This window comes from Ciona robusta, chromosome 10 (assembly GCF_009617815.1).
Source record: "Ciona robusta chromosome 10, ASM961781v2".
Classification (NCBI taxonomy): domain Eukaryota; kingdom Metazoa; phylum Chordata; class Ascidiacea; order Phlebobranchia; family Cionidae; genus Ciona; species Ciona robusta.
In genome coordinates, this window is record NC_143244.1 from 6,827,907 (window position 1) to 6,847,226 (window position 19,320).

The following is a 19,320-nucleotide window of genomic DNA, read 5'->3' on the forward strand; positions in this document are numbered from 1 at the left end:
TCATAAGCGTAAACCTTAACTTAGCGGGTTTGTTTAGTATTGTTCGGCACAATTTACCATATAAGCGTATGATAATAGTATTTCAATGTTAGTAACAAAAGTGTGTTTAGCGATCTATGTGTAGCGTCTTTTATTTCGTTGTATATATGGACGTCTGTACGGTTTAAATTTATTTGTCACAGATTATACGAAAATAGTGTTTATGTATAAACAAATAGAGTTCCAGTGCTGAAGCTGCGCTTACCGTAACTATGAAAAAGGTCTTTTGTATCTTGACTTTACTTGCGGAAGTTTTGTTGGTTACTGCTTTAGGTAAGTTACATTATGTTTATATAATACGTTATAGTACAAGACATTGTGATGTCAGTGTAAAATTTAAACTGAGCTTGTTATTTTTGTCCGATTGTGTGCAGTTTAGCTAGGCCTGCATATGTGTTAACTTGAAACGGGCACGAGGTGTATGAAATAAATCACCCGTGGTATAACGACTGCTGTTGCCCCGTCACGGGGAAAATTAAATTACATTCAATACAGCAGATCAACTGAAGACAACAAGAGGAAGTTTGGAACAATCTTCGTTTTCAGAAAAATCAAAAACAAAAGAGCAAGTAGTCTATAACCTATGCTTACCTAGAAAACCTGACTTCGTATACGCAACAGTCAAACCGAGTAACCAATCTTTGCCCCACAAATTCAACGTGGCTATTCTTGAAATAAAAGCGTACAGTTTTGTGTTTGAATTAGAGCGTGTTGATCAAGCTACAGGGTGGGATGCGATGATAACTGTGGACTGGTTCTTTTACATAGGTTAGTATTTATGATATTGATAAACTGTTTCGCCTAGCTATATTATAACGCAAATTGGATATTATGTCCTAACGGTATTCATCTTACCCCACAGTATCCTATAATATATATTAAAACAGGTATTGCCTTTGCCCATCGAGAACGGGTTTATTGGCTTCCAGAACTATCTGGAATAAATACAATGACGAAGAAGCAATCAGCGGTTTACTGCAGTAACCGTAGCGCTGAATTAGCTGATATTGCGGACAGGGAGACGTACGGATTGATATATGATCATGTTGCCAAACACTACAAGTATCAAACCCTAGTGTACACGTACGTACATGTTTGGATAGCATCGAAATACAACTCTCAGGTATATTTTGCAAGCAAAAATTTTAGTATAGTGGGGTGGGAGAAGATGGGTCACACTTTATATCCAAATATCCTGATTGTGTTTTAAACAATTAGCAACGGTCTATGGGTGTCGTGAGGATATAGTTTTATAATTTTATAAATGTTTTTTTTGTTAAATACCAAATAGGTCGAGAAAATAGAGTTAAAAGGAGTCCCATCTCCCCCCCACCCTACTGTATATTGTGGTAGAAAAAGATAGAACGCCTTTTCATTCTATTTTCTCGTCCCACTAGATAGTAAACAGAGAGCATTCAAAGAATTGTGAAATTGCATTCTTACGACTCACATAGAGCGTTGTTATTTATTAAACACAATCAGGATATTTAGATATTATGTGCTAAAGTGTCCCGTATTACCCCACCCTAATACACGTACATTTCACATATAGTACTGTAGGATAAGATGGGTATAGTACTGTTAGCACCTAGTTTTATATTTACTGGTCGTGTTTTTTAACAACGAATAACGTTTTTTTATACATTCGTAGGCTACGGTTCCTACTGTAAAATTTCTTTGTTAACGGCTAAATGGGATAAAAAAATGAATTAAAAACATATCCTATCTTACCGCACTCTACTATATATGCGTAAATTTATGCATTGAAAAATAACCAACAGACCGGAAAAGTGGCACAGAGCAATGGTGAACCAGGCTTTAATGGAGATGGAAATTGGAAACAGCCCGGCTTTCCCACCTCACAGAGCACTAGCACCGAACTAGTGATGCGGGTTCGTTATTTACACACAAACGACAGTGGATTACTGAATTATCCGATCGGAAAAGAATTTGAAGCGTCTACTGTTCTCTGCTCCATAAATCTTTCTTCCGATCTATAAATTTCTAATTTTTTAGAATGATTGTTATGAATAAATGTAACTTTCCCAATCCTCGTGTGTACGGTAAACGACGTTTGTTAACACTGATGTTCTGTTTCACATACCTCGTGACCGTTTAAAAACTATATATATATAAATAGTATAAATTGTACCTCTTTTTGATTTTTATTACATTTTGAAATGATTTAGTTTTGCATTACCTTATAAGCTGTGTGCACTTATTATTATTTAGTCAATATACTGTGAATTAATTATTTTATATTTATATGTGCTCATTTATTAGCGCTAAGCTCTCTTGTTATTTTTTACTTTTTGCTTAGTGAGGCATGACCAAAGAATTCTGTTGTTTGGGACGCGAGTTATTATAGTGATTCATAAATTATCGGGTAACGCAAATTATTAGTAAAGCTTATGTTTTTAAAACTAAAGCCCGTATCATTTTGCTATTATTTATCTCGTGTTGCAGGAGTATTGTAAAGTTGTATTGTTATTGTTATTACTTCTTTTATTGCATAAAAAAATATTTGGGAATTGCATGGAAAACTACAAGGTTGGTTTATGTTTGTTGGCTTTTTAAACTTATTAAATACACACGTTTATATACAAACTTTTTAGTACTTATTATAAAATTACTTTTTATTTAATTAAAGTCTAAAGATACGTTTAGACCTTTTAATTTCTAAGAGATAGTAATGTTACATTCATTCGTTCATTCATAACTTACTTTATCCTCGCGTGGCCGGAAAACGCCAGTCGTTATAACACGGGTGTTTTATATTCATACACCTCGTGCCCGCTAACGAGTTAGGAGTTACCATGTTACTTTGTGGGTGATTATTTTGGTTTTTGTTTATGAATGGCTGACAATTTGGACAACCCATTAGTGACCACGGGGTTGGAGCAATTGTTGTTAAGTGTCTTGCCCAAGGGCACATACGCCCTCAATGGTAGCAGCATCGAGCCTTGAACCCATTACCACTGGATTAGGGGCAGGCGCGCTAAGATGTCGATCGTCGTTTTTTGATAACTTTAAACCAGCCATTTTAATGGAGTCTGTTTTAAATAACATATATATATATATATAAATAACATAGGTATCTGTCTGGGATAGCATGCCATCCCACTTTTTAAAATGCAGTAACGTATTGTGTTTTTACCTTCTTAAATACAGATTTTACCCTGCTGTTATTTACATATACAAACAAGCAGGGCCAAGTTCTACAGCACATTAGTTAATGAAGTTATGTTTTTAGGCCCGATGTTTCACACTATGAATGTAACTGCATTTTGACAATATCACCCCAGATTTTGTTAAAATTAAAAACAATATGCTGATGGGTAAACTTGGTTTAAAATTTAAAAACTCTTCTGGTTAAAACATTTTGTTAAAATTTGAACGAAAGTGACACCTCTGGGCACTAACAAGTTTTTTTCCTTTAGTTGCTACAGCGATTGGGCCGGGGGGCTCAAGGTTCTGTGTACTTGGTGGAACACAAGGAAGATAAAGCTAAATATGTTTTAAAGAAGGTTGAATGCAATGACGAGAGTGAGGCAAATAAAGCCTTCAAAGAGGTAAAGGTTAAATATAAATGGCCGACAAAATACCAGGGTTTTCTTTTATGCCTGGTTATGTCACGTAGGTAACTTGGTGAATAATTATTTTTTGCACTAAAAATATTTTTTTATAATACAATACATGGGTTTTATTTCTATACACTTTGTGAGCGCTTACGAGTTACTATATATGCAAGTGTAACTATTTTTGTAGTTTTTTCTGTCCCAAATTTAGAATAATTTTGTTATCTGCATAAGTAGCATAGCAGTTGGTGTTTTTAAATTTATTATATGTGAGTTTTTAAGTTTTGTACATTTTAATGTGCTTGCTTATTTATATTGTTGTGTTACACATTTCATGATGAAGTCTTGCCAATTGGCAGATAAAACATTGCCATTATAGATTACACCAAACAGGATCATTACAATATGCCTGGTAGCAAAGGTAACAAAACTTTTGTACATTCTGTTCCACGTATATAGTAGACACAAGAGCCACTGCACTAAAACCTGTTTGTCAGTTTTATGAGTTGAGATTGAAAGCTCAGTCAACATTGTAATATGTGATTTAAAGCGAAATGTTGCCACAAGTCTGGATGTGAATGTAGGTTTAGTGTCTTCAATGACACTTTATCTTTAATTGGATTCAATGACACTCAGTCTTTAATTGGATTCACACATAACATATGCATAGGTGTAAGAGAAAGTCTTTTTATTAGTTTTGTTGTACACTATGTGTTTATCAAAAAAAAACAATTTATGTACTTCGTGTATCACCATGATAAGTGATTTTGTTTTAACAACTGTGTTTTGTATTGCTGTTGGTTATTGAACAATTCTGGCCTAAATATCAGGTCCCATACTTCCATTTCATGTTACCCTGAAGAACCTCATCCACATAGAATAAAACCAGTGGGCAAGTCACAAAACACTGAAAACAACTTCCAACTTTAATTCAATAAAGTAAATAGAACAGAAACGTTATAACGAATGTTGTTTTCCGGCCATGTGAGAATAAAGAAATTGCATTTTGTGCGAGTTTAATAAAACACAAGTAGGGATATAGGTTTATTTACTTCACCATTATTTTAGATTTTCTTCTACTGTTACTACTAGACATGACGTAATATCAAAAACAACTTTTGGTTTATCCGTTGCTTTCAAAAATCCTTTTCCAGCAATATCCGCTTTAAGATTATTTGATTCCATTCTCACCCTGTCATTTTATATTATCCGATTTTAATTCCGCTTGGCACCTTGTCTTATTGTTGGTTTAGGTTTTCAATTTGTCTCACCATAACACACTGTGGCACACATAAGCTCCATGGGGGACAGATAATCCAATGTGTAAATAATTACGTCTCGGGCGTGTTGAATACTAGTCTTCTATTGATTAGTCGGTATATGTGGATCGGTGTTTGCACGAAACAAACACTGTCGTGTATTCAAACCACCAAACACAATGTGGAATCAATGTACACACATGTCCATACACCATCCCTACCTATCCTGTAATTCATTTCCAACGCCTTGATTGAACGAACCTTGGATCGTTTCGCGTCACGCCATTTCTAGTAAGAGTGACAATGTATTTGTTCTCTGTCTGACAATTCGACGAAGCTTCAGCTTTCTTTTTACAATGTTGACTACTGACTATAACCAGCTTGCGTTTGGTTTAAAACAAAACTTGTTCAAACAAAAATTAAGTTGTTAATTCCAAATTAAGCATATCGCTTCTGACATTTAAACAAAGGAAGCACGTTTAGTCAACGTGTGAATTTGTTTGGTTCAACGCCCTCATTTTTCATATTTGTTTCTATGGTTGTCTTTTTTAACTTATAATGTACAAGTGAACATATTATGTTGGATAGGCTACTAGTACTGTTATAGTTATAGTAAAAAAAAATAAACCATAATATGTTGGGCAAAACACTTAGATGTCATAGATTCAACCCAGTGGTTTCTTGTAGGTTGCAGGCACAAGGTGTCTGAACCGTTATTACAGCTGTTGTTGCGCTGCCAAAAAATATAAACAAGTTACATATATTCACCAATACGATTTACATGTACAAATTAATACAACTGTTATTTGATTTCCACCTCTTTTCCCTTGCAAAAAACAAAATTACACACCTGGTAGTGGTAACTCAAAAGCTGGAACGAGGTAAATGAAACAGAACACCTAAACAATAACAACTGTCACTGCCTACCATGCGAGGATAAAAAGGTTGTATATAATATAATATCTTAACTAATGTATACACTCATTTCCCAGGCAATGGCGCTACAAGAGCTTCGTCATCAGTTTGTGTGCGGGTACAAAGAATTCTTTGTAACTTGGGATCGTGAGGAATCAGCCATGTTCGTGTGTATTGTCATGGATTATTATGAACTTGGAGATCTCGCAAAAGTCCTCAAGACCAAGAGAGTAAAGCAGGAAAACATAGACGAGATGGTATGTGAACTTTTTATATATTGTTTCAACGGTTTAAAAACCTGTAGTGTTATAAATCCTACTATGTAGTCGTATAGAGTTTTTTATAAACAGTTTTTTATGTTGTATTTATATTTTTTTCCTCTGGTTTAAAAAAACTTTTACTCAAGTAGTGTGTGTATAACGACTGGTGTTTCGTGGCTAATTCTTTTTCTTCGTTGAATTAATTAATCTGATCTTCGTTACTGTATTCGAAGGGAAAAATAAAACATTATCTTATATTCTTATATTCTCCCAGATTCCCAGATTTTGTGTAAATGGCTAAGACAAATTTACTCTTTAACTCAAGTAGTTTTTACCAGCAGCATTTGTATAACAACTTTCATTTAGTTGCTAATTTCCTTCTCTTGGTTGTATTACTTAATATCATCTTTGTCAGCCTACTGTATTCGAAGAGATAAATAAAAATTACTTTATATTATCCCAGATCTTGCGTAAATGGCTCGGGCAAATGGTTGAAGCGCTTGTGTTCGTCCACAACAAGAAAGTGATCCATAGAGATCTCAAACCCAGCAATATCTTCATGACGAAGAACCTCAGCATATGCATCGGGGACTTTGGGGTGGCCACTGTGATGGGAGATGCAAGGACAAGAACCAGGACTACTGTTGGTAAGTTTCGGTTTGGGAAAAATTTCGGGAAACAAAATCGTTAAAAATGTTCTTTAAAAAAAAGGACATCTGTTGCAGTGTAGGAAAAAAAGGTCTTTAAAAAGTTTTTGTTTACCAGTATTCTCTAGTCTAGAAGCAAGCGCTCTAACCACTGTGCAATGGTACCGTACTGTATCTGCATAGGTGTCAACAGGGGCGCAACCAGGGGGGCTGTTTTGCTGTCATGACAGCCCCCTTTTCCGCAGACACGCACGCAGCCAGAAAGTGCTAAGACGCACACACACGCGCGTTGCATTTAATATTACATTCGTTCGCTTAAAATTGGAATAACTTTTCGTTCAATTGTTACGTCACTTGTCCTATTGTAACGTAACTATTAATTATGACGTTTCATAATATAACAATCTGGAGGAATGTGCTAACTGCACAACCAACTACGAGATCGAAACATCGTGTATGAGCGTCACATTTTTACGCTCTGCGCCGGCGTAGGAAATAAAGGAAGACGCATGTGGTAGCATACATTCAACACTTAACAAACGAAGCAATCGTTGTGAATTTATTCTCGTGAAAAGTGACGTAATAAAACTCTGGTTCTCGTGCGGTGTCATCAAACGATGTTTTTTGGCCTTTGTCCAAGCTCTGCCGGGGCGATACTTTATAATAATATATTACAATTTGTGTTGGTTCCAATTTACTGATAGCGTCGCTCCTCGCACTTATATTTGCACCAATTAAAATGCATAATAATCGCGGTTTATCAGCATTTAAATCAGTGGTTACCAAACTTTATCTACTCGCGTACCACTTTTTGGTTCAAGCAGCGTTCTCAAACCACTTACATACTAAACTACTAAAGGCTCGTGAACAACTCATTTTAAATAGTGAAATTAAAAACCGCACGCACACCTATTTTTTCCGCGGGCATGAACTTGGCACTGCCTTTCTCAAAGTTGAAAATAAAAGTAATTTGCCTATTAAACAGGGCAACAGGCGCGGTAATAAACAACCTAAATATGTTCCAGAAGTAGCACTGCTGTATATTTACGATGTTTTCCTCAGCCAAGCAGCATAATTATTACGAAACAGTAGGGATTCACACGTGGATTCATCGCGTCATAATAGCGATTGTTTGACCTGGGAATTGATTACGTCATAATAGCAGTTCACACGTTGATTATTTGCGTCATATTAGCGATTGTCCCCTTGATTATTTAGCCTGCAGGTGCTTGAAAACAGGTTGAATATTTGCCTTTTCATGCGCATAAGTAAAGATAGGCTTGCAAAAATATTCTGTACACGCGTAAAACAACGCCTAGGTTTAAAAAGTTAGGAACACCGGTGTAGGGAATATAGCATGGAATGTCACGCTCTACGTAATTTATGTGGATTAAAATAATGCTTACGAAAATCACTAAAAGATCATTTGCGATCGTTTGGTGTGAACTTAATAAGGTGCTCGCGTACCACCTGGGAGGCCTTCGCATACCATAGTTTGGGAAGCACTGATTTAAACTAATCATCAGAAACAGAAATCATACAAAAACTACAGATCGTATGGGAGCAAATAAAACACGATTGTTTACCAACAATCTCGTTTGTGATGGAACAATCGTAATGGTTTATCAAAGGTATTCTGACGTAAATAATCGTTACATTAACATGCGTAAATCTGCAACAATGTTTCCTCTGTTTATATTAATTTAGATACGTCTTTTTAATAATGTAGTGTTAGTTTTAATTTACCGCGTAAAATAGGATATATATTCGTGTGCACAACCAATAAAGGGAGTGTTTTATCGCGTCAGAGATAAACGTGGACTAGACGTAAATTTTTTTTTTTTTTTTTTTTTTTTTTTTTTTTTTTTTTATTGCAATAAAAATTACGAACAACAGTACGATTGTAGTAACAACATTAACAAACGGCTGCACCCCATTTCATAAAATGTGTGGAAGTAAGACCACGTATTTTGGCTATTTGATATTCAGTGGCTTGGATCCTTTCCACTTCATGAACAAAAATTTTTACTACGGGAATTTTCTCCTGCACTCTACAGCGATAAATACAAAATCGAGCACACAACAATAAGCAGTTCACAAGAACATCATTAACACCGAATAAAAAGTGTTTTACGTGAAAGCAAAATGGTCTACGGACCCTTGCGCAAATCCAGTTTTCAACTTTATACCAATAGTCTTTAACTTTTGGACAATTATAAAAAGCATGGATTATCGTTTCAGTTTCATCTCTACAGTAAACACAGCTGTCATTGTCTTTAAATCCCAATTTAAATAGTAGTTCATTAGTTACGATACCGTGGTTTTGTAGTTTTATTTGAAATGACCGTAATCTTGTTTCGACTGTGCAGAAATAATTTCTTAAATACACTTTCTCCCAATTTTCAATGTATCCCACTATTAAGGCCCATTTTTGTTGTGTTTTGGGGTTCGGATCTTTAAATGCGCCAGTTATTTCTCGGTAAATCGAGTTTGTTGCTTTAAGTTCTTTAACGCCATCTAGCAGTTTTGCTGCGTCAGCGGCATGATTCTCTATCTCGACATTACCCTTGTCCCAACTGTCTGGTATAGATTTTATTAGTTCGTTGTAACATTTATAATCGGTATTACTGTCTTTCACCCTATATTTTTCGACAATTTCTGAATAGCTCATATAGTTACCCACTTCATTGATTATTTGGCAGTAGTTTATTATCCCGGCACTTGCAAACTCTTGGATGAAAAACGGATGAGAGCGACACTTAACTTTTGCGTTTAACCATAAACATCTATTGCTATTAATTTTCTCGCCCAACGCTCCACAGTTATAAATACGTTTAATCGTTAGTAAGGTGGTTCGTAACGATCGGATCGGTAACATTCGTTTGAATTCGACGGACGTTTCACGTATAGTTGATAGTAATGTAGCCAGTAAGATCTCTGAGTTAAAGTAACGGGATTCAATAAGTTTCCACGATGACTCATAAGCAGGATTTATGAGAAATTTTAACCACTTGGACTGTAGGGCTAGAGTGTAAGCTTCAATGTCGATCATGCTTGCACCTCCCCGTTTTATCTCTTGGCACAGCGTTTTTCTTTTTATTCGTTCCCATTTTGATCCCCAAACGAACCGAAAAATTCTCGTGTTTAAGGACTTTATAATTTGTGTCGGGATTGGTATTGGAAGCACGCTTACCTTAAATGTTAGTATCGGGATTATTAGAGATTTCACGACCGTAATCTTTCCGAGCATTGTAAGGGCTCTGCCTGACCAAATGTTTAGAAGAGTTGCAATCTTATTTAGCGGCTTTGTTAAATTGGATTTTATTAAATTTTTATCGCTTTCATTTTGAATAGGAAATTCAATGCCCAAGTATTTCATATGATCTTGAGGCCACCTAAGTCCCTGGCCCGACATTGGCCTGCTTAAACACTTTCGTTTGCTACCGATGTGAAACGCTTGAGATTTTTGAAGGTTAATTGTGCAACCAGATTTAACCCCAAACCCATGTAAAATTTTAAAGATACTGTCAAAGCTTTTCTGCGTGCCGTCTGTAAATATAACGGTGTCATCTGCAAAGAGCGATACTTTGATCTGATTGCCGTCGACTTCAATACCTTTAAAGTCAGCTGCACGAATTTCTGCAGCTAACGTTTCAATGGCAAGAACAAAAAGTGAAGGAGATATTGGATCTCCTTGCCTACAACCTCTTCCGACCCTAAACAGGGGAGACACATGCCCGTTATTTGCTACTGCGCACCGCGGATTATTGTAAAAAATGTTGATCCATTTTTGTATGTACTTCGGAAAACCCCAGTTTTTTACCATTTCATGTATATAGTTAAAGGTTAACGTGTCAAAGGCTTTAAAAAAATCGAGGCTGACCACCGTTCCTGGGATGTTTTCTGAGTCACAGTAGTCGATTACGTCAAACAACAGTCTTATGTTATCACCAATGAAACGCCCTTTCATAAAGCCATTTTGATTTGGATGTATTAGCTCAGGTAACGTGGATTTAATTCTTGAGTTAATTATTTTAGAAAATATTTTGTAATCAACGTTGAGGAGCGTGATAGGTCGGTAATTTGTAGCAAGCAACGGATCTTTACCTTCTTTCGGAATCAGTGTTATTACGCCTTCGGTCTGGGAATTCGACAACATGCCTGTAGCTTCAGTGCGTCGAATCGAGTCGATAAGGAATACTTTAATATCCGGCCAAAAGGTTTTGTAAAACTCTGCTGTGAGTCCGTCGTTCCCGGGCGTTTTATTATTAGGCATGGACGTTATAATTGAGTGTATTTCTTCTACTCTTATAGGTTGCTCAAGATTGAGAGCGTCGTCATGGCTAAGTCTTGGTAGCGATAGCGAGTTTAAGTGATTGGCGATATCGGATATTGGTATCGGTTGCGGCCCTGGATCATATAGATTTTTATAAAAAGTACGGAGTTCATTAATTATTTCCAATTGGTCGGTTAGCACGGTGTTTGACTTTTTAAGACGCCATATCGTTTTTTTCTCAGAGTTACGTTTTTCTAAGTTTAAAAAGAATTTGGAGCATTTTTCACCACTCTCGGCCCAGCGCGCACGACTTCTTATTATAGCGCCATGTGTGCGATGTTCAATTAAACAATCCAGTTCGTTACGCAGTTGTTGTCTACGCTCCAGAAGACTTTCATCTGGGTTGGACCCAGCATCGGTGACTTCGGATTCTACAGAGGCTAGTTTATTTTCTAGTTTCGTCTGAGTCTTCTGTATCGATTTTCTATATTGTGCGCTTAGTTTAATGAATTCTCCACGAACCACACACTTTAAAGTGTCCCATCGAACATGAGCATTGACATGTCCGCGAGGATTGGTTGCGCCAAAGTCCCTGATTAGTTTCCGTATTTTAGTAACTGACGCTTCATCTTGCAGTAACGAGTTATTAAGTTTCCACAAACCCTTCCCTCTGTTAATAGGGGATAAACGCAGGGACAGTATCACAAGACTGTGATCAGATCTAATGCTTGGACGAATAACGCAATTACTTAACTTTGGCACGAGTTGTTGGGATAGTAGGAACAAATCAATTCGACCGGCTGAATATGGATTAGATTGGTAGCGAGTAAATTGTTTAAGGTTACAGTTTTTTAATCGAAACGCGTCTTCTAGTCCAAGAGTTTGCATGTGCTCCAGGACAGTCTCTCGCGCATTATGGTTTCTTTCGGCGTTTGGATTATGTCTATCTAAGTGCGGGTCAAGTGTAAGATTGAAATCACCGCCTAAAATTATATCTGCGCTGGTTATCGTGCGAGAAACTGTTTGGAATAAATCTTCAAAAAATATCGGGTCATCTCTGTTAGGGGCGTATATGTTTGCCAGCAGCAGCGTTCGAGATTCTATTCGAATTTCAGCGGTTATATATCTTCCCTCTGGGTCTGCATTAGTGCTTCCCAAAGTGTAAGAAGTTTTTTTATCGCAAAGTATCGCCACCCCTCTACTTCTGTTTGACCCATTAGCCCAAAGAATTTGTCCTCCCCATTCCATTTCCCATAGCCTATTAGAGACTGCACAGCCGTGTGTTTCTTGTAGAAATGTGAAATTAAGTTTTTTACCTCGGATAAAGTTGAACACTGCTTTGCGCTTTTTGCTATCCCGCAAACCAGCCACATTATAAATAGCAATATTAAGTGACATTAAAAAGTTAAAATAAAAGTCGTCCAGATTTGCTAGATCAATAGTTACGCTTCACATCTATAAACACAACCACAAGGACATACAAATGGTTCGTCGTCAAGTTCTTCGATATACCGCTTCCCGCATTCACAGTTAATTAGCTTACTTTTACACGCAATGTTTTTGCAAGCTTTACTGGTATTTCTATTGCCGAAACAGCTAAAATTTGAACATTTACAAAGTCTAGAATACCTTTGACAAGTGACGCACTCGTAGCAGCCGTCGTCCAACCGAGACTCTGGTTGAAAGGTGTTGCAGCAAGCCATCTTCTTCAATCTCCTCTGGCATAAAGGGCAGCTTGTATCTTCTACTTCCATTGATTCCAGAAACAAGTCATTTGAGCAACAAGTGCGAGCCACGACAAACTCCTGCGAGCAACCCCAACAGTGGTATGACGTAGCATTCTCTGTGGACAATCCTTCATTTTTGCACTTCAGACAGCTCACAGGGAGTTTTGTTTCACTGAGACTGACAGAGTGCATCTTGGCTTTGTTACACTCTTCCGGGCTCGATAGTGGCCTTTTTGGTCTAGATTTCACTTGACCCGACTTGCTACTTGCCTCTATATTCTCAGCAAGTACTGCTTCTCTCGGATGATTTGCTGTAGGCATTACCTCGAGGCTTGGTGAGTCTCGATCTAGACTGCCGCGCACCTTCTCCTTAGGTGTAGATGTGACGTCACGCGGAAGAATATCGTCGACTGTAGTGCCAGTGAGTTGATCTTTATCACTTTGTTTTGTTTTATGTTCTAATCTTGGGTAATCCTGCAATCTTTTGGAGCATTCGGCTTGTTTGTGCCCAGGTTCTTTACAATATTTACAGGTTACTGTTTGCCCATTGTAAGTGACGTAAAACTCCATATTATTTATTGAGATATAGCTTGGTATTGGGTGCTTCATCAGGTCCTCTTTTTTCATTACTGCTATCCTTACGCCGGTTTTAAGCCCATCTCTGTCGGTCTTTTGAACTATTTTATCTACTGATCCATGGTTATGTTGCAGAAATTCGGTTATTAAAAGGTCAGGAAATGGTATAGGTACCCATCCCAGGATGACATTAACATGATCCGATTCGTACAAGTATACATTGTAAAACTCTTCCCGTTTAGATAGTATTTCTCTTAGCTCTAGAACATTTTCTCTTGAGCTGCAAGTGACATCGATTTTGGTTCCTTTCATTTCAGCAATTCCCTGAATTTTCTTTCTTTCAAAGCCTATTTTCTTTAAGATATCAATCACTTCGTGTCTTTTGATTTGCTTTTCTGTTTTAAAACTCAGACAGTTGGGGCGTTTAAACATATTAATCTTTTGGGTGCTCACCACCCTAGCAAAGCTAGCTTTTTCGCGCATGTTGCGAGAACCGTCCGCACGCTGCCGTGCACAACCAAAAGTTCGGACTAGACGTAAATATGACAGCCCCCTTTTGAACGCGCTGGTTGCGCCACTGGGTGTCAAAATGTTACTTTTGGGAAAATCTGGGTGACATTGCTAAAATGCAGTTACAGAAAATTCATAAAATTGAGATGCTAAAACCCCATGCACCCCAAACAGTAGGCCTATACTATCTGTTTTCTGCATGTTTTTGGTGAAAAACCTTCTAACCATCCTAATATAAACGTAGGATCAATGAACTGGATGGCACCCGAGGTGATGGAACGTCCGTACGATGAAAGGAGTGACGTCTGGTCACTAGGGTGCATACTTCTTGAACTCGCTACTTGTTCATTTCTTGATGTAAGTTTCTTTTTTATATTGTGTTTTAAATGTATGAAAGTAACTTGTTTATCCTCATGTTTGCATGGTAATGTGTTGTAACAAGGGTGTTCTGTTTCATACACCCTGTGCTTGTAACCACTTAGATAGTTGCTAAGTAATTCGCTGTCACGCTGCATTCACCTCATTAACAATAAGGTAAAAAAATTCAAATTGTTTCATCAACATTACTTTACATTTTCAGCCGGTCCAAATTTCTGGTTCATTGTTTGAGATCAAGCAGAACCCACAGTGCCTGGAAGACATCTTGTGTGAACTTCCCAAGCATAAATATTCCCCCCATCTGTGTCAGTTGATACGTACCATGCTAAGGAGGAATTTCCAGCAAAGACCAACCGCTGTGTGAGTTTGTGGGACTTGTTTATTTTAAAGTGATGGAGCAATGACAGCTGTTATAAAACAGGTGTTCTGTTTCATACACCTCGTGTCTGCTTATGAGTTACCAAGTATGTTAATTAGTGGGTGATTATTTTTTCCAAGAAATGGTTGACATTCAAACAACCCATTATGATTAGCGACCACTGGGTTAAATCAATTGCTGTTAAGTGTAACAGTGTAGGGACATATACGCTGAATAGGTAGCAGCGGTGACTTTTGTTCCTGTATCCCTGAGCTAGAGGTAGAGCCTGTAACCACTGCGACGACACCATTATACAAGTTCCAATGTATTTGATTCCTACAGAGAGTTACTTGCCTTCCCTTATGTGAAGGAATGCCTTCTACTTAATCCAGACTCTGAACTTGTTGAGAAAAAGAAAGTATTCACCCCACCTAAAGGTAATTAGCTTAATACACAGAGTTTGTGCCAAAATATTCATGTTGTTTTAGTAGTCTATGCAATTCTTTGTGGGTGGTCCTTACAGTGTGGGATTTAGTGCAGAGTTGGCCTATTACCCCGACACACAGGCTCTCATACACCTCGTGCCTTCTTATGAATCACCACATTTGTAACATTGTGTGTATTTGGACAAACCATAAGTGACCACTGGGTTGGATCTTTTGCGTTTAAGTGTTCTTACACTTGTCTAATTAACTTTATTTTTAGATGCGTTTCCAAAAGGCAAAAGTGTGCAGATGATATTCAGTTATATGACAAAGAACTCTGAAAATGAAGCTGCGCAGAAGGAAGCATTTAAACATCTGGCATTCAGGACACAGAAAAAGGATTTCGGTAAAGTTTACAATTTATTAAACTGAGATAGAAAACGTCAGTGCCATAATAAATTACCAAAACAGCTAACATAAAAAATGGGTTTAAAAAATTACCTTACCCACTAGTGAAAATAGATTTGCCCGAAATAGCACCCGTATCCTTTAGTCTTGAAAGTAATGCAGGGGTAAACACACCATAACAACTTTCACTTGTATTTTAAGCAGAAATCATTTCAAATATCCAACAAAACCTTTTTACCAGATTCTCATTCATTCATTTCCTTCATTCTGGTTCATTTATCTAACATCATTTATTTCATTCACTCATCCAAAAATATCCAATTATCTTATGATTCTCATTTCCTTTTCATTCAAATTTATTCATCTTCTATTTTGTATGAGTGAGGGCCTGGGACTCGGCCAAATTTGGCCCATTACCCCAACAACCTTGTACGTCTGGAAGTGACGTGCTCGCGGTAGTGAAGTTCTTTATTCACGTTCCAACCAAGTCTCATTTCTGTCTCCACTCTTGACCCGCGGGACTCCCAATTCATTCCTCTTACAAAAGTCTTTTTTATCGTCCAGCTGGATCGATGACGACAGCGATGAAGAAGAAGATCGTGAAGTTGATGGAACAACACATGGATTGCTCCGATGTTCAACTCCATGGTTACAAAATCCTCCTTAATCTTGTTGAGCTTTCCTCCTCCGATCGTGAGGTTTTCTACAAGCGAGAGATGATACGACCCGTGCTTGTGGGGATGAGATCGCATCCGACGAGCGAGCAACTTCAATCTACAGCGTGTTCGCTCATCATGACCTTATCTGCTGATGGTATGAATAAAAGTAACTTATTACCTCCGCATGGTGCGGCAACGACAGTCATTATAACCTAGTTGTTCTGTTTCTTACACCTCGTTTCCACAAGTTTCCACATATGTAATTTGATGTGTGATTGTTTTAGTGTATAGCTGATAATGTATAAACCGATTAGTGACCACTGGGTTGGAACAATTGCCATTTAGTATCTTGCCCAAGGCCAAATACGCCTACAATGGTACCAAACACAATTAAGGTTTTTGTTAAATTTGAAAGAAAAAATATCAATATATGTTTAATTTTGTTTAAGATAACTATAACATTCTATTCTAGGACAAATTTTTTACTGAATTCCTTAATTTTTTCCCACAGAGGATGCAGCAGACATAATAGGACAGGCAGGCGGTGTGCAAGATATTTTATCTGCCATGCGTCAGTTCACCAATAAACCAGATATCTGTTCTACTTGTTGTGGGGCTTTGTGGAGTTTATCGGTTAATGGTAAATACTAAATACACTGTGTTTTAACCACTGTTAAATATGATGTCATTCTGCATGCGCAGGTTCATTTTCAATTTTTTAACGCCTGTCCTAAATTTCAAGAAAATTAAATAAATTGATTCATTCTATTAATTTTACTCAAAGAAAATATTTGCATTTTTTTTAATATAATCAACTATGCAACGTATAAAAAATATCTAAATAAATAATGTTTATTTTGTTTGTCAGAATCAAACGCTCGTATCGTAACAGAAGAGAAAGGATTACAAGATGTTTGCAACGCTATGGAAACGCATGCTAATTCATCCGAACTTATAGAGAGCGCTTGTTCGGCTATTTGGTCCTTATCGTTAGAAGGTAAGACATCTGTCTTATTGGTTGTAATTATTTTACTGATTAATTAAGTGCAGAAATCTCCAGGTTTTGTGTCTAGTTTAAATGTGAAAGATTCAAACTTATTTGTTCTCACATGTTGGGCAATGACAATTTGTAACATGGGTGTTCTGTTTCATACACCTCGTGCCCGCTTACAAGTTACCACATATGTAACTTTGTGTCTTACCAAAAGCCACATATGCCCACAATGGAAGCCACATTAAATTCATTTAACTTAAACAATTTTTGTTTTAGATGATAATGTTGACATATTATCTGACGTTGCCATCAGTCTTATAATTGAATCGATGGAGAAACATGTCACTAAAGTTAAAGTTGTCAAGAGTGCTCTTATGGCCCTGGCGAGCATCGTAACGTGTGGGGGTAAGTGAAGAAAAATAGCAATTTTTTTCAAAAGAATTTTTTTTAAATTTTTACCTATGGGCCAACTTTGGTCTAAATCCCAAGACCCATCGCTATAAGGCCTCACCCACAAAGATTAGAATGCTGTACCAAGACCATATTTAACTTTTTTCTTTTAATCTGAAAAAAACCAAGATCATATAAACAAGTTTTTGTTTTTTTAAATAAAAAAAATACCAAAATCAGAATCAAATTAAGATATTTTTTAACTTAATATTACAAGAACCATATACATGACCATTAAGTTTCATGATTTTAAAAATCATATTTATTTTCCCCACAGAGGAATGCGCATATCGAGTACTCAGTCCTAGCAATGATGTCACGGGGTTAAAGGTCATCACGGACGCAATGACTCATCATAAAAATGAGGTTGACATTGCAGAAAGTTTCTGTACCTTGCTGCTTGAGTTAACTGAATATGGTATGTGGTTTTATGTTATGTATCTTGATTATTTATTTTCGTATGGTCAGAAAACGACAGTTGTTATAATACAGATTCTGTTTCATACACCTCGTGCCCGCTTACAAGGCACGTGTGGGTATATTGTTAATTTTTTCTTTTTTTCAAAACAATACTAAGGGTTCCATATCCATCCTAGAAAAATAACTAACAATGCATTGCAAATATTTATTAAAAAGGAAATCGACAATTATCGTTATAACACAGCTGTTTGGTTTCATACACCTCGTGGTCGTTCACAAGTTTTTTGTAGCTTTATAGATGATTATTTTCAAAAGTTTTTTTATTTCTTTTCGTATATCGGTATGACATAGTAAAGTACATTATGACATCATAATCACATCCAGATGACGTGGTTAACGAGATGAAATCACCAAGTTTGAAAATCAAACAGATTGTCGCGAATTTAAGGAAACAGTTTCGATCCAACGAGGTATGCGAATGTGAATGTAACCTATTTATTCTTGGATGGTGGTGCAACGACAGTTGTTATAATACTAGTGTTGTGTTATATATACCCTGTGACCGTTTACAAGTTAGCGTGTATGTTTTGTAACATTGGGGGGAGTATTTTATTGAAGTTGAAGCACTGGATGTGTAGAATCTTGCACAAGGACACACTTGCCCACAATGGTAGCAGCGTTTAGCATTGAACTCTCTGAAAACTCACTATTTTAAGATATTTAGTCATTTTATTGTATATATTTTTATCCGGAAACACTGCTTTTCAGGAAATATCTGGCAGCACTGAAGTGATTCTGTCAAAATTTGGAGTTAGTTCTCCACGTAGTCCACAGAGGCCACCATCGGCGAGAAGCCGTCCTAGATCCGCCGCCAGAAACCGATGACGTCACAACTCATGACGTAATCGTTGATGACATCACATATAATGACGTGATTTCTGATGACGTATTGATTGGACAAGCTTTTGCCGCTAACGATTTATTTAACGTTTTAAGCAGTTACTGAGTTCGGCTGCACTTAAAAAAGTTTTTTACTTTGCTAAAAAATGCCTTGTAGTTGTCGATTTTGAACCTGACATCTTCAGTCTGCGTTGATTTTATTTTTCTCATGAGATTTCGGCATTTCGTGTCCTTTGTATCGTGGTATGATTGTGTAATTTCATATATAGTGTTTCTATAGATCTTCCACGTTCATTTTCACCTTGTACACTGTAGTAGGCGCACTCGCACTGTAATTTTGATTTGCACTCGTAGAATAAAACACACAATAATCAAACCGGAGTATACATAGAGATAAATCGAACTCCTTTCGTGGTCAGTATGGTATAGTAACATTTTAACTCAATTTAACTTTAAAAATTTACAGAGCCATTTCTACCTTGACAAAGACCACTTCGCTGGAGAAAACATCTGTAAACGGGCACGAGGTGTATCAAACAAA

The 19,320-nt window shown here is 37.0% G+C and overlaps 3 protein-coding genes across 3 annotated transcripts; 2 read left to right on the forward strand and 1 right to left on the reverse strand.

Annotated features, from left to right (window-relative positions):
- The first annotated feature begins 7 nt into the window (after positions 1–7).
- Positions 8–2,505, forward strand: LOC149730274 (uncharacterized). Its single transcript, XM_089886314.1, has 4 exons — positions 8–312; positions 535–807; positions 927–1,162; positions 1,821–2,505. The coding sequence occupies exons 1-4, from the start codon at positions 252–254 to the stop codon at positions 2,037–2,039; spliced, it is 789 nt and encodes a 262-aa protein (XP_089742440.1). The 5' UTR covers positions 8–251; the 3' UTR covers positions 2,040–2,505.
- Positions 2,431–19,155, forward strand: LOC149730275 (serine/threonine kinase-like domain-containing protein STKLD1). The gene is made up of 15 exons (XM_089886278.1): positions 2,431–2,589; positions 3,480–3,611; positions 5,869–6,048; positions 6,515–6,698; positions 14,032–14,144; positions 14,368–14,525; positions 14,866–14,960; positions 15,229–15,354; positions 15,921–16,169; positions 16,527–16,655; positions 16,884–17,012; positions 17,286–17,414; positions 17,737–17,877; positions 18,264–18,349; positions 18,648–19,155. The coding sequence occupies exons 1-15, from the start codon at positions 2,575–2,577 to the stop codon at positions 18,762–18,764; spliced, it is 1,983 nt and encodes a 660-aa protein (XP_089742404.1). The 5' UTR covers positions 2,431–2,574; the 3' UTR covers positions 18,765–19,155.
- LOC149730276 (uncharacterized) lies at positions 12,415–13,802 on the reverse strand. Its single transcript, XM_089886301.1, has one exon. The coding sequence runs from the start codon at positions 13,758–13,760 to the stop codon at positions 12,417–12,419; it is 1,344 nt and encodes a 447-aa protein (XP_089742427.1). The 5' UTR covers positions 13,761–13,802; the 3' UTR covers positions 12,415–12,416.
- Positions 19,156–19,320: the final 165 nt, after the last annotated feature.

Coding starts and splice junctions, on each gene's coding strand:
- LOC149730276 (XM_089886301.1), bottom strand. CDS start 13,760: ATGCGCGAAAAAGCTAGCTTTGCTAGGGTGGTGAGCACCCAAAAGATT.
- LOC149730275 (XM_089886278.1), top strand. Junction 17,013..17,285: donor TTGGTCCTTATCGTTAGAAG/GTAAGACATCTG, acceptor TTTTTGTTTTAG/ATGATAATGTTGACATATTA. Junction 18,350..18,647: donor AACAGTTTCGATCCAACGAG/GTATGCGAATGT, acceptor ACTGCTTTTCAG/GAAATATCTGGCAGCACTGA.
- LOC149730274 (XM_089886314.1), top strand. CDS start 252: ATGAAAAAGGTCTTTTGTATCTTGACTTTACTTGCGGAAGTTTTGTTG. Junction 313..534: donor TTTGTTGGTTACTGCTTTAG/GTAAGTTACATT, acceptor CATTCAATACAG/CAGATCAACTGAAGACAACA. Junction 808..926: donor GGACTGGTTCTTTTACATAG/GTTAGTATTTAT, acceptor ATATTAAAACAG/GTATTGCCTTTGCCCATCGA.